Source organism: Arachis hypogaea, chromosome 3, assembly GCF_003086295.3.
Source record: "Arachis hypogaea cultivar Tifrunner chromosome 3, arahy.Tifrunner.gnm2.J5K5, whole genome shotgun sequence".
Taxonomy (NCBI): domain Eukaryota; kingdom Viridiplantae; phylum Streptophyta; class Magnoliopsida; order Fabales; family Fabaceae; genus Arachis; species Arachis hypogaea.
Genome location: NC_092038.1, coordinates 16,320,742 through 16,334,987, shown reverse-complemented (window position 1 = coordinate 16,334,987; position 14,246 = coordinate 16,320,742). Strand labels below are relative to the sequence as shown.

The 14,246-nt window shown below is 31.1% G+C and overlaps 2 protein-coding genes across 2 annotated transcripts; both read left to right on the top strand.

The window, feature by feature from the left end:
- Positions 1-1,592: 1,592 nt before the first annotated feature.
- Positions 1,593-4,354, top strand: LOC112789660 (uncharacterized). The gene is made up of 3 exons (XM_025831643.3): positions 1,593-2,917; positions 3,213-3,743; positions 3,815-4,354. Exons 1-3 carry the CDS (start codon positions 2,141-2,143, stop codon positions 3,923-3,925), a joined length of 1,419 nt encoding a protein of 472 aa, XP_025687428.1. The 5' UTR covers positions 1,593-2,140; the 3' UTR covers positions 3,926-4,354.
- A 3,554-nt stretch (positions 4,355-7,908) lies between these two features.
- LOC112769688 (antimicrobial ginkbilobin-2-like protein) lies at positions 7,909-9,156 on the top strand. The gene has a single exon (XM_025814175.2). It carries the CDS (start codon positions 7,911-7,913, stop codon positions 8,844-8,846), a length of 936 nt encoding a protein of 311 aa, XP_025669960.1. The 5' UTR covers positions 7,909-7,910; the 3' UTR covers positions 8,847-9,156.
- Positions 9,157-14,246: the final 5,090 nt, after the last annotated feature.

Sequence of the window (14,246 nt, the reverse complement as noted above, 5' to 3'; positions counted from 1 at the left end):
TATAAATTGGGTGTAGTTTCATGATTTACCACTATCAGTGAGTGTCCATAATTGGTGGTTATTACTTATTATTCATGATTCACCAATGAATAAAATGCAAATAACTAGTGGTTTTGTTCCACGATTTATTAGTTTTTGCTTAAATCAGATATGCATATAATAAAAGAAGACACGCATGTAACTAAATTTTATCTCCGTAATTTTGGTTATTTTTATTCTATATAGGAAAGAAATCCTTATTATTTCCAAGTTACGTGCTTAAAAATTTAAAGTCAAACTCAAACGTGTTAGCGGTGTTGCATAATCCCAGGACCTCGACGTGAAGGTATGGAGCCTGTTATATACGTTGTGACTTGTGAGAAATTTGAAGGGGATTTAATATTCAATTTCGTTTCTCAATTTAGTTTTTTAAATTTTTATTTTTATTTAATTTTAAAACTTCACAAATATGACTCACATTAGTTTATGGAACAAATTCTAGCATATAAACATTAATGAAGTGTTGATATGGATAATCAGATGCTACTTTAGAACTTGTATGATGATATCATTTTAGTTTTGGCGTTCAAATAACTGAAAAATGATATCATATATTATCTATTGTTTTAGAAGAAAATATTTTAATAAACTCTACTTAAGATGCTATTTTTAAAATATTTAAATACCAAAATAAAAACAATATCATTTTATAGAATTTAATGTGGCATTTGAATATTTACGTCAGCATCTTATTAATGTCTGTCGATCAAAAATTATTTCAGGATAAATCACGTTCACAAAATTTAGAGGATAAATAGAAATAACTAAAATTTCAGGCATACAATTTAAAAGTCTAAATTGGATAACCTCTCCTTAAGTCAGGGTTGCCATTTTTATACGCTGGTCATCATCGTATTTGACAAGGATATTTTAATAATCCCATGGTAGCCGTAGGGAAATTTGCAGCTTTATTTATTTTTATAGAACAGGAACCGAAAAGAAAAACGAAGTCCAACAAGTGTGGAGAACAAAATGTGAACATGTCATCTTGAAGGGGTACCGTTTTAGAAAAGCTGGAAACACGTGCCAATTAGTTTGTGGTGTAAATAGCCACCAAAATCAACCTTTTAAGTAATTGTCATGGATTACTCTAGAAAGAGAAATGGTATGGGTCCAATAAAATAATTTTGTGAGATTAATTATACCTGAGTTATTTTATCTCTGGCTTAGCTTTGGCACACTACTTTTAAAAGTGTAATTTACATATGAATATGATTATTCTCACAAAAGAAAATCGACGGAAAATTTTATAGTAGCAGAAATTATTACAAATTGTTAACATAAAGTGCCTACAATAACAATAATATTTTTAAAAAAATTATTAGATGAGATGTTATATATTATGGTGGTTTAAAAGTCTTAAAAAGGGATGTTACTCGCTACTGTTCTAAGACACCTCTTGAGGAAGAAAAAGGAAAGAGAATAATAAACGTGTAAACACAAATACACAATAGCACTAGAAACGTAGAATACTATCATTTCAGGCCTACATTAGCGGCATATTGACCCCTATGGTTGTTTGTCTTAATTTTCGTCTATCAATATATGATTTTATGACATGTTTAACTCACCAACCAAAACCAAAGTACTTGGTTGAGATAGTTGTTGTGTAAGGATAAGCAAACCATACCATAACAGGTGGCCTACCTATATCACCATTAGTCCACCCCACCCAACCCTTTTCCATTGATTTCTTGTCCACACTCAATACTATATTAGTCATTAGTCAACGCACATACTTATTCAACTAATTAACTTGACTTGAATCTGGTGACCATCACCACCATCCAATCGTGCAATTCTTATTGGAAAGGACATAAATCTTTTCTCTAACATTACCTAATTTGTTACCAAAAGATAACATTTACACACCAAAAATCAATCATCAAAATAATTATTTTAAGACTATTGATTTTTAGTATACATGGCCACCCCCCATAATTTATTTAGCCGTGAATTGCGGTTATTTGCACTTTGATTTCTTTTGTAATTATTATATAAATTTAGCTTCCATCTTTGTCTTCAAACCTTTACTCTCACAAATTGACACACATTAGCCTTGTTTCATGACAGGGTGTTGCAAATTTTGTTTTTGTTAAAGATGCAGTTTTTTCACAAACCTACCAAGGTTCAGTCTCTGATTAATTTCATTCTAGTCACTACTTCATTTTGTGGCATATATGTTCTTGTATCAGTGTTGTTCTTGGGAACATCAAAGCTAGTACAATTTCATTCTTCATCAAAATACGTGTCAACACCAACACAAACAACTCTTGATCATGTTGTGTTTGGGATTGCATCAAGCAAAGGATCATGGCCTAAGAGAAAAGAGTTTGTTAAATTGTGGTGGAAACCAAACAATTCAATGAAGGGTTGTGTGTTCTTGGATACACGACCAGATGAAGAGAAGCAAGGTAGGGATGATAAGAATTCCCTCCCTCCTCTCTGTGTCTCCCAAGACACTTCCCGGTTTCGCTACACGTGCCACGGTGGCCTGAGGTCAGCCATACGTGTGGCACGTGTAGTTGCCGAAACAGTGGCCTTGAACCATTCAAACGTGAGGTGGTATGTGTTCGGAGACGACGACACCGTCTTCTTCCCGGAGAATGTGGTGAAGACACTTTCCAAGTATGATCATGAGCTATGGTACTATGTTGGTTCGCACTCTGAGGTTTATGAGCAGAATAGGTTGTTTGGTTTTGGAATGGCTTTTGGCGGCGCTGGTTTTGCTATCAGTTCTTCCCTTGCAAAGGTTTTAGCCAAGGTTTTTGATTCTTGTATTCAAAGGTACCATTTTCTCTATGGTAGTGATGGCAGGGTGTATTCTTGCTTAGCTGAACTTGGTGTTGGATTAACACATGAACCAGGTTTTCACCAGGTAACAAATACTTCATATTAATTATTTATTCAGTTCTTAAATCTAGCATCAAAATGTAGATAACTTATTTGTTTTTGTTAACTTATTATTGAGGTGAAAAGTCACGTACCTGAAGTTGATAGTAAAAAATTGTTAGATGATAACTTAGTATCTGAGTTTTCACCTAATTTAAAATGTTGAGACCTTAATTGAATGATTCATTAACTCGATTATTTAGTAGGATAAGATTTTGTTACTGTTGTTGACTTGTTGTTATGCGATTTCTTGGTCTTGATAATATCTGAAATTGGATAAGGTGGATTTGCGCGGAAATACCTTTGGCTTATTGGCTGCACATCCAGTGTCTCCATTGTTGTCCTTGCATCATCCAGAATACACTGATCCAATCTTTCCAAACATGACAACTACACAAGCTTTGAGACATTTCTTTGGAGCAGTGAATGTTGATTCTCAGAGGATGCTGCAACAAACAGTCTGCTATAACAGCAGGTTTTCGTGGACGATTTCCGTGTCTTGGGGCTACACAGTTCAGGTTTTCCCTAACCATATGCCATTGAGAGAAGTTATCAAGGTTCAAGAAACATTCAAGCAATGGAGAAAGGGAAACTTGTTGGCCAAGTCATTTACTTTCAACACTGTAGAGCCTCACCATGATCCATGTAAAAGGCCAACCATTTTCTTTCTTGATAGTGTTTCTTCCGGAAAAGATGGCATCATAAGCAGTTACAAGAGATCTTTCAGAAATTGCTCGAGCGACGCATCGTCACTGATGAGGTTGGAATGGATCAAAGTGGTCTCCGATAAGCTTGATCTTGGCATCAAACAGGTAACAAAGATATCGAATCGTGTATTGAAATTTGAAACAGAGTCTTGATTAAATTCTGTTTTGTATTTCAGTTGAAGGCTCCAAGGAGGCACTGCTGTGATGTATTGCCATCAAGTGGTGGTGACCAGATGGAAATTGAAGTCAGAGAATGCAAAGATGAAGAATTGATTTATATGCACTGACAAATATATATATAGAGACACAGACATAACTCACACACTAATACAACAAATATGGAAGAAAGGAAGATGAGGAGAAACAAGTATACATACATGCATACAGAGAGAGTTGAGATTTGAGAAATGCAGCTATTTATTAAGCTCGATGTGATTTCTGTAATTCTATTATGATATATGTGTAGATATACTAGTACTATTATTTCGAGAAATTTTTAGGTAGTTTTGCTTTGCCATCGGTAATTCTTGCAGAATCAAAATTTGCTTCCGGACCATATCCATGGACACATTATGACATTTCTTGCAAGAAGTTGGTCGGCTGTAAAACATTTTTGTAATTGATGAGAATATTTTAATTTTATTCTTAATATTCTCTAAGGTTACAACTCAATAGGATAGATATTTACCATAAATTAAGTTTGTTGTACTTCAAAATCTGTATCCCTGCTTTCACTTTCTGCTTGTTCTTGTTATTAATTATGCTTGAACTTACAACAAAATTACATTAATACTATTCAACAGAACAAGCATATAGGAAGAGGTTCGGAAAAGCTAGAGAGTGACATTGTGATTTTTTATGAAGTAGCAAAGATTTTCAATTCTAAGATGGTTAGAATAGTCTTCATGTAAGATGATAATTAATATGAAAAATACATAGGAAGTTAGAGCTTTAAATTGGAGGGGACCAATATGAAAATTCTAAGTTGAGAGGGAAAAAAAAAACTAGCGAAAATTTAAATTGTAAGATAATGAATTTTCTATACAAAAATTATAAGATAGGGGGTCATTGTCCCCTTCCTATACACAAAGTTTCATCTTTGAAAATACGCGTTATGTTAATATATCAAATCATCTAATAAACTTTAGATAAAAAGACTACTTAAACTTTTTTTTTATGTAAATAGTCACCTAAATTTATATCCAACAACCTCTGGCATTCATTTATATTAAGAATGATTGCTAGTTGGCAAAGCAACTGATGATATTTCATGTTTGTAAGTCCTTGCTCTATTTGAATGTTACTAGGGTCAGCACAGGTAAGTGAAAGGGCCAAAGGCTGATACTTCCTACTATGACATGCATGTCATGAACATGAATCTTACAATCCCAATTCTTACAAGAAATTTAAAATTGGAAAATTTTATTTATGGAATGACTTATTTCAATTTCTTTTAAGGTATTTTTTACAGTGGTTATTATTCACTTATTCTAACTCAAATATAAAGAAATAGATCCCACCTCGAAACGTATACCCCAATACTGTAGATTAGTCATCTTTAAGAAATTTCGACATAAATTTTAAAGGCACGAGAGAATTCTCCTTCTTTTAATTACATAATTTTAAAAATATTCCAAGAAATAAGAACTGCCTAACAAACGCACAGTTGGATCATTATAGCACAAATAGTGACAGGAGGCATATCACTGGGAACTTGAAACTGATTTGTGTAGCATTCACACTTCACATGAGGAATAAAAAGTAGTGTCCCTCCTTGAACTTGAAGAATTGATAGTGGCTAGTTATATGATTAAGGGGCAAAGACATTCTCTTTAAAGAAGCCTTTTTATGCATGGCAAAATTATTAGTGACTGTTGCATATAACAAAGTGCTGGTTCTTATACAATAATTATATGATAAGATGAAAAGGGTCATATAATTGAGGAGATGATTTTTCTTTAAAAAATGTTGGAAGGTTAATAAAATTTATTATTTTTGGTTAATAATTATATTAAACTACTCTTCTACCTTAGTCTATGACAATAATAAATAAGTCTCGTAATTCACAAATTCAGCCCAACAGAATACATAAATTCAATTACAATTTTAGTCTTTATTATTTTATCTTTATCTTATCTTTAGTTGTTCTTATCTTATCTTTATTTGCTTTTATCTTTTATAGGACAATGATCTATATATATTTAGTTGTACCATCATAGTTTACAACACTACAGTTTAATTCAATCAATCAACAATCAATTAAAAGTTTGCATTCTTTTTTTTTTCTTATTCTTTCACAATTTTATCAAATTAGTTACTAATATTTAAAAGTGTGAGCTAAAAATATATTATTAAATTATTAAAAAAAATAGAACTAATGACTAAAATACAAATAGAAAATAATAAATTTTACTAACTGTTGAGTTTTTTTTTTAAGTTGTGGATATTCTAACTCCATGTTTTTTTTTTTTAGTTGTGGAGATTCTAACTCCATAAAAATAAAATAGAATTAGAATATTAGATATATAACTGCAAGATTTCTAACATCCTGACTTTTTGTTACCCTGACAATACAAAAAGCGATAAGAAAAACCAAAGAAAATTTTGTCAACGATTTCAGTGTATTGCCGGCTGAATAATTGATTTCTTCTTAAATTATCTTGCTCTTCGTAATTAAGGTAGGAAAATGACGACCAAAATAACTTACAATGATATAGCTATGCAAATGTTGACAAAAGTCGTATATACTTTGAATGTATCTTTTGCATCACTTTAGAAGATCCAACTCACTATCAAGACAAGTAACTATTTCTTGAAAAAATGACACTTCTCTCTTATGAGATATCGTCTAAATGATACTCTTTTCTCTTTTTATTTATAAAATATATACTTTTTTCTTTTATAAGCTTTAATCTTTTGACCAAAATATTTATAAATAATTATTATAATTATATATATATATATATATATAATAGAATAATTATTCCTTTGATTCAAAAGCAAAAAATAATAATATAAAATATATTTATTATTATTGTAATATATCACATAATATAAAATATTTTAAATTTTTTTTTGCCAAAGATAATAAGACTCAAATCCGCAACTCAGGTGAGTATGACGAGATTATGTCATTTCAGTTATAATTTATTGGTTTTTAAGTTGTTTTTTTACTAAAGATAGAGAGACTCAAATTCGCGACCTCTTAAGTAGATATGAAAGAGACTATACTATTTAAACTATAACTCATTAGCATTGACTTTTAATAAGTTATTTGTAACATTTATAATAAATCAATTTATTACATTAATAATCATAAAATATATAAAAAATTTACATTAAATATATTTATAACAAGCTAAAATATTTTATTTATATGATAAAATATTAAAAATAAAATTACAATAATAACAACATCAACAATAATAATAATAATTTATATATTATATTTCTTTCTTGTTAATCTGTAGCGGCATATTTGCATGCACAAGTTACATTTCCTTTTTATTGATATTCTTATCAAAAAGGTAAAAATAAGTATACATCAAAAATAAAAGGAGACCACCTTAATAAAGATATTAAAAATATCTTTTTTAAAAACGTTTATATGTGTCATATTATTATTGGTCATTTTTATTAAACCGGTTAATAAATTTATTTTAATAAATTAGAATAAAATCGGTTTATTATAGCAATAATAATAAACCTAATATTCGCATTATAATTATTAGATCCGATTTGATCCAATCGATTTATACAATTTGAATCGATTTATGTTCTAATTTTTTTATAGAAAAACAAATATATCCCTAAATTTTTGTTTTGCGGATATTTAAATTTCTAATAATTTAAAAATACAATTAGGATTGTAAAATGATGTCGTTTGTGAAGTGAGAAAACCAAAAAAATTATGGTCCAATACGAGTCATGTAAATTAGTTAGTTTAACTGGATCTGATAACAATTAGATTTATTATTGTTATAAAAAAAATCGATTTTATTTTAATTAGTTAAAAAATTTGAAAATAATCGATTTATTAATACATCTAATAATAATATAACACACAAATATTTAAAAAAAACGTTTTATACGTTTTTACAAAAGTATCCCAAACCAAAAATACATGTGCTGTATCAAGAAAAAAGAATTAGAGTGAAAGTAAAAGTAAAACCAACCAACTTTGCCTATATATTTGCTATGCACTGCTTTGCAAAATTCAATATAAATTGAAAAGCTAAGGAAAAGCCAGAAACATAGATAGAGAGGCAAACAATGCCTTTGTGCAAATTCTTCCCACTACTCCTTTTCTTAACCTTAATAAGCCTCTTGAACCACCACACAGTTTCATTCTCCGGTGAAGAAGACCTTACACATTTGTGTTTAGATTCTGGAAACTACACCACCAATGACCCTTATGAGAAAAACCTAAGACAGCTTCTAATTTACCTCACAGCTGAAGCTCCAACCAATGGCTTTGCCATGGCCTCTAAAGGCCAAGGCCAAAGCCGAATACACGGCCTCGCCTTCTGCCGCGGCGACCTCTCCTCTCGTGATTGCTGGAACTGTGTCGTCCGGGCTTCCGGCGACATGCTCACATCCTGTCCCAACAACAAAGCCGCCACCATCTTCCGCGAGAATTGTACCATAAGGTACTCAAACGAAGACTTCTTTGGCCAAATCACGATAAACACTTCTTTATCATGGTTCTGCTGGAGGACATCCTCCAGTAAAGCCATGACGAAGAATGTTGTGTTTGGCCAAAGAGTTCAAGAGTTTCTCACCCAACTTTGTGAGGAAGCTGGGTTGCAAACAAAAATGTATGCTTCGGGAATGTCGGAACTTGATGAATTTCACACATTATATGGTTTGGCACAGTGTAGTAGGGACCTGTCCACCATTGATTGCATGAAGTGTCTCAATGAATCAGTTTCATATGTTGAACTTCCACAGTGTGGTAAAGAGAGAGAGGGAGTTAGAGTTTATAGTGAGAGTTGTAGAGTAAGATATGAACTTTATCCATTTCTTAATGATCATGGTCACTACCCTATTCCAAGTCCTATTCCTCTTCCTCCTTCCAGTGTTCCACATGATGCTGTTTCTCCTAATCCTGCACCAACTTCTTCTTCGGATAAAGCCTTTGATGGTTCCACACTTATTGGATTGTCTTCTTCAAGTGTTCTGCTATTTGTTATAACTATGGTATGGTAAGAGTAACGTCAGATTTAAATATTCAAATAAGATTATTTCTGATAAGAAAATAGCCGCAGTTAGATTAAAAGGAACCCGTTTTTATAAATTATTTTGTAATGTTTGAATACTACTAAACATGCATGTAATGGTAATTTCTTCTTTATTGCAAGTATTTTTATGAATATATTCTTTTCTTTTTTTTTTTTTTTTTGTGTGGTTGCATTAGATTATCATGGTAATAAATCATTTCCCATTACCCACCATTATTATTCGAGCATTTTTTCCCTTTCAAAGATAACTTCTCATTTGTTGAAAGAAAGTACGCATACAGAAACAAAATAAACAAAGAAGTTGGAAAGAAAGAGGAATCAATCAAGCTTTGGTACATTTTCTTGGAAGTTGCAATCATATATATAAATTCTACTATATTCTTTATGAAGTAACATGTAAATTATCCTTTATAATGTGTCATTTTATAATTGAACACTATCTTAAGTATAGTTAGATCATTTTGCAATTAAAAAATTATTTAAAAAGGATAAATGTATAATTTGATAAAATATTAAAAATTGAATTCTAATTTTTCTTTTCAAATTAATCTGCCAAAAAATATATCCTAACTTTTGTTAATGGCTATGGCTTCTTTCACATTCTTTATTCGTCATCACTCACCCCAATTCTCTACACAAAAAAAAGTTTAAAACCATTGTTTTCCGAATTAAAATTTTCAGCCATCTTAATGCCAAACGATAAATTCATTAATTTCCTGCACTATTTTCGTCACTTCCTGCACTACGTTGGCACAATGCTGGTGCAAGAACTGGAGCGAGATGTCCTTGTCCAAAATGCTCTCAAACAGAGGGATGATGTCCATGTCTCCTTCTAAAGAAGAAGGTAGCATGGCTTTGAGGCATGTAAGTGTCTCTTCTGCAAGGTCGTTTATTAAGGAGGTGGGTAATGAAAATGGAAAAGTCTAGGGGGCCAGCAGTTTTGTTGAATTTTGGCCAGCATGTAACCAGCAGAGAAATGTGAGTTATTGGATGAAATCTCACACCAATCTCACACCATTAAATCATCATTAATGGTTATTTGCTGGCTACCAATCACAAAAGTTGCTGGCCCCCTAGCATTGCTCAATGAAAATATCTTGTAAACTACGTTGTGAAATCCAATCTTTTGGAGCTAGAGTCACATCTCTATTTTAAAAAATTATTTAATTATAAACTAATCCTATTTTAATTAAAATGTTAATTTTTATTAGGTCTTGCTAACTACAAGAGGCATGTATATATGTCAAGATGCATAGGAGATTAGGGATATTCAAATTTAAATCGATTTAAATTAAATCGTTCAATCAATTTAATTTAAATTGAAAACAGATTAAAATTGTACTAATTTAGATTTGATTAGATTCTATTTTTTGTAAATTGTTGGATCATATTAGATTTTGGATCTACTTTTTATAACTAATCCAATTCAATTCAAACCGCACAATGTGCTATAATATTATTATTTTATTATAGTCTTGGAAGTACTCACAGAGCACATCCAAGAGCCTGTGCCATGGTGCATGCTTTTTGCCGATGATATCGTTCTTATGGGAGAGTCAAGGGAAGACTTAAATAAGAAGTTGGAGTTATGGAGAGAAGCGCTAGAAGTGTATGGTCTGCGCATAAGCCGTAGCAAGACGGAATATATGGAATGTAAGTTCAGTTTGAGAAGGGAAAACTCAAATATAGAGGTGAAAATTAGAGAGAACATCCTACGAAAAGTTACAAGTTTTAAGTATCTTGGGTGCATCATACAGGATAATGGAGAGATTGAACATGATGTAAATCATAGGATCCAAGCAGGTTGGTCAAAATGGCGGAGTGCATCTGGTTTTATATGCGACAAAAAAGTGCCTTTAAAACTTAAAGGTAAATTCTATCGCACCGCTATAAGACCGGCTATGCTGTATGGTACGGAGTGTTGGGCGGCTAAAGGGGAGCACGAACATAAGCTGAGTGTGGCAGAGATGAAGATGTTGAGATGGATGAGTGGTCATACGCGATTGGATAAAATAAGGAATGAAGATATAAGGGAGAAAGTTGGAGTAGCACCCATTGTGGAAAAGATGGTTGAATCGCGTCTCAGGTGGTTTGGACATGTGAGAAGAAGACCGATAGAACATCCAGTCAGGAGGGTGGATGAGATGGAAGATGGACAAAGGGCGAAAGGCAGAGGAAGACCTAAGAAGACCATCCATGAGGTGGTCAAACGAGATCTACATGTAAACGGTCTCTCTGTAGACATGATACATGACAGAGCACAATGGCGTCGCTTGATTCATGTAGCCGACCCCACTTAGTGGGACAAGGCTTTGTTGTTGTTGTTGTTGTTGTATTATATTTTTAATTTATTATATATTTTTATATTATTCATGTATTATTATTATTTAATAAATATTTTATGTTTAAAATATTATTTATTTATTTATTTTAACTAACTTATAATTTTATTTCTATTGTTATGTTATTTTAACTTTTTAAAATATTATTGAGACTTGTTATATCATTGTTGATTATTTAAAATTTGATGTTGAGACTTGTTATATATATTTAATTTTTTTAATTTACAAAATTACATTCAATCCAATCCAAACCGCTTGAAATTAGATCGGATTTTTTTTTTTGTTTACACCAGGCTATCCATCAGACTAATCTCTCGGATACTGCAGAGGCATACAAAGTGGGCGATCCTCCCAAGCAAGCAAGCTCCATTCCCATTTTTCAGTGAGTATCGAACCCGGAAGAGATGGTTAAGGGACACAGACCCTCATCCATCTGTACCAACTTGCGTTGGTGGAGATCTGAAATTTAGTGAAGCTTAAAAAATTCCATGGATCAGCTCAATGCACAAGAGACTTTTAAGGCATAGTTTGCTAGCACTATGCCACAGAGACCATTTGTTTAACTTATAAATTTATTTATTTTTTTATCAAAATGCTATGTGCACACAAAATATTAACTATCAAATCAATCAAATATATTTATATATAAATATATATAATTTAACTCATTTTTAATATATATTTTTTATTTTAATATCTATTTTATATTAATTAATTTTACTAAATTTTTTTTTTAAATATTGGTCCATTAGATGAGATTGGCTAAGAAATGAGTCCACTGATGTATTTAACGCCCTTGTGGTTGTGGGAGCACCGTCTGACATACAGGAAATGGCACCACTATTAATTATAAGATGAAGACTCACATACAGTTGTCTTTATATAAAATTTAAAATTAATAGTTGAAAATCGTTGTCAAAATTACATATGAATTTTTACCTAATTGTAAAACATTAGCGACGTTTTAAGCAAAACTTCAGTTTCAGTGACATTTTGTTCTGCATGAACGACACGTGGTTTACCTTTCTCTTCTCCAATCCTTTGCTTAACCTAGCCAGCAGAAACAATCTCATCCTCGTTTCTTCTTCTTTGATCCCTTTCAACCTTTCAGCAACAACAACAAGCCACTTCTAAAATTTTTGCCTCTCACCCCACCTTTGGAAAAAAACGTTGTTGGGAGAACAAAAGAAGCTTTCTATTCTACCTTCCTATGACCAAGAAAAGATGTAGTTACTTGATTTGTTGGGTTAATAGTTATTGTTACTATTAATTTGTTTTAAGCTAAAAACAATATAAAAAAACATCATTTATAATTTTTTTAGATATTATTTTATTATTGATTAATATTAAATCACTACAACAAAAACGCCATTTAGCGGCGGTTCCTGGAGCCGTTTAGCGGCGGTTTTGAACCGCCGCAAAACATTTCGCGGCAGTTTTATGAAACGCCGGAAGATAGGGCGCGGCAAAACGGATAGCGACGGTTTTAGTCAACCGCTGGAATAACCGCCGCTAAACATCTATCAATTTTGCGGCGGTTTACAACTGCCGCTAAATAACAAATAAACGAAAACAACATTGAACCGCCGCCAAATTTTAGCATTTCCGTTCATAGTTATTAGAATCGGACCGGACCGTCCGGTGGTCCAACTGACTCAATCGTTAAACCCGCGCTTCCACCATTAGACCCACAAACGAAGAAGGTAGGGCTCGAACTTGAAACCTGGAGGAAAGAAAAGCTTTAACAATGTCATGTTACCACCAAGCCAAATGTCTCTTCGATGTATATAGCGCTAATAATTATATATATCATATGAACACATTTAATTGCCACATAGATTTTTGTTGTATACTTTATATATCTGATCATTGTTATTATAGGCACCTTATATATTGGGTAAAATTCACAATTAAATCAAATGGAGGACTAAATTACACAATTCTACCAAATTGAAAAACATTACCAGGATCTCCCAAAAGCATATTCTTATGTAATTCGAATCAGTCTCATTTGAATTAGACAAACAAACACTACTTTGAATTAGTCCTATTCGAATTAGTAGTAATGCTTGTAATTGGAATTTGTCCAATTTGAATTATGCTTGCATATAGTCTTATGGTAGTTCGAACCAGGGTGATTCGAATTATGCACGCTAGGTCGTCCCTAGTAATTCGAATGAGTTTGCTTCGAATTAATTTTGGACCATAGTAGATCGAATTAATTTACGTCTATTTATATATGATCCAAGCATATATAAAGAGTACAATAAAGAGTACATCTAATAATATCCATAATAAATTCAATAAAGAGTATATTCAATCATAAATAAAAAAAAAACAATAATTATAAATATTTTTATAAATTATTAAAAATAAAATATTTTCTAAAAATATTTATTAAGATTTAGAATTTAGTCTTTAATATTTAAAATTAGTAAAATATTTGTCAAAAATATTATATTTTGTTGGTCAGTTAGCATTATTGAATCTATTAACCATAATAATATATAGATAATTGATTGGTTTTCATATAAAAATATTTTTATTCTATTTAGTATTTAATTTTGATAAAAATTATTTTATTTTAAATTTAGTTATTATGAATTCTTATATCTAAGAATACAAGCTAAGATTGTTATTTAAAAAATTTAAATTTTTTATTTTAATAAATGCCCAACAAATCATTAAAATAAAAAAATGATAATTTAAAATTATAATTTTTGTAAAATTATAACGTTTTGAATTTTTAATGACTTGTAGAAAATATTTTTAATTATTATTTTTAATATTTTATAGAAGATATATATAATTATTATTTTTAAAAAATGTTTGATTTTTAATTAGTCTAGAATATGATTTTATTTTCTTCTTTTACATCCATATTTGAATGCAAATTTAAATGCCAATAAAGTAAATAAAAAAATCTTATTGGTAAATTTGTTCACATGAGTTAACATATATAGCTTATTTAACTTGTGAAATTTTTATTTATGTAAAACGAATGTAGAAAAAGTGTTACAAGTTTA

Bases quoted from the DNA above. Each gene is read 5' to 3' on its own strand.
- LOC112789660 (XM_025831643.3), top strand. From the start codon at position 2,141: ATGCAGTTTTTTCACAAACCTACCAAGGTTCAGTCTCTGATTAATTTC. The intron at 2,918-3,212 runs GTAACAAATACT...AAATTGGATAAG, and splicing joins ATGAACCAGGTTTTCACCAG to GTGGATTTGCGCGGAAATAC. The intron at 3,744-3,814 runs GTAACAAAGATA...TTTGTATTTCAG, and splicing joins TTGATCTTGGCATCAAACAG to TTGAAGGCTCCAAGGAGGCA.
- LOC112769688 (XM_025814175.2), top strand. From the start codon at position 7,911: ATGCCTTTGTGCAAATTCTTCCCACTACTCCTTTTCTTAACCTTAATA.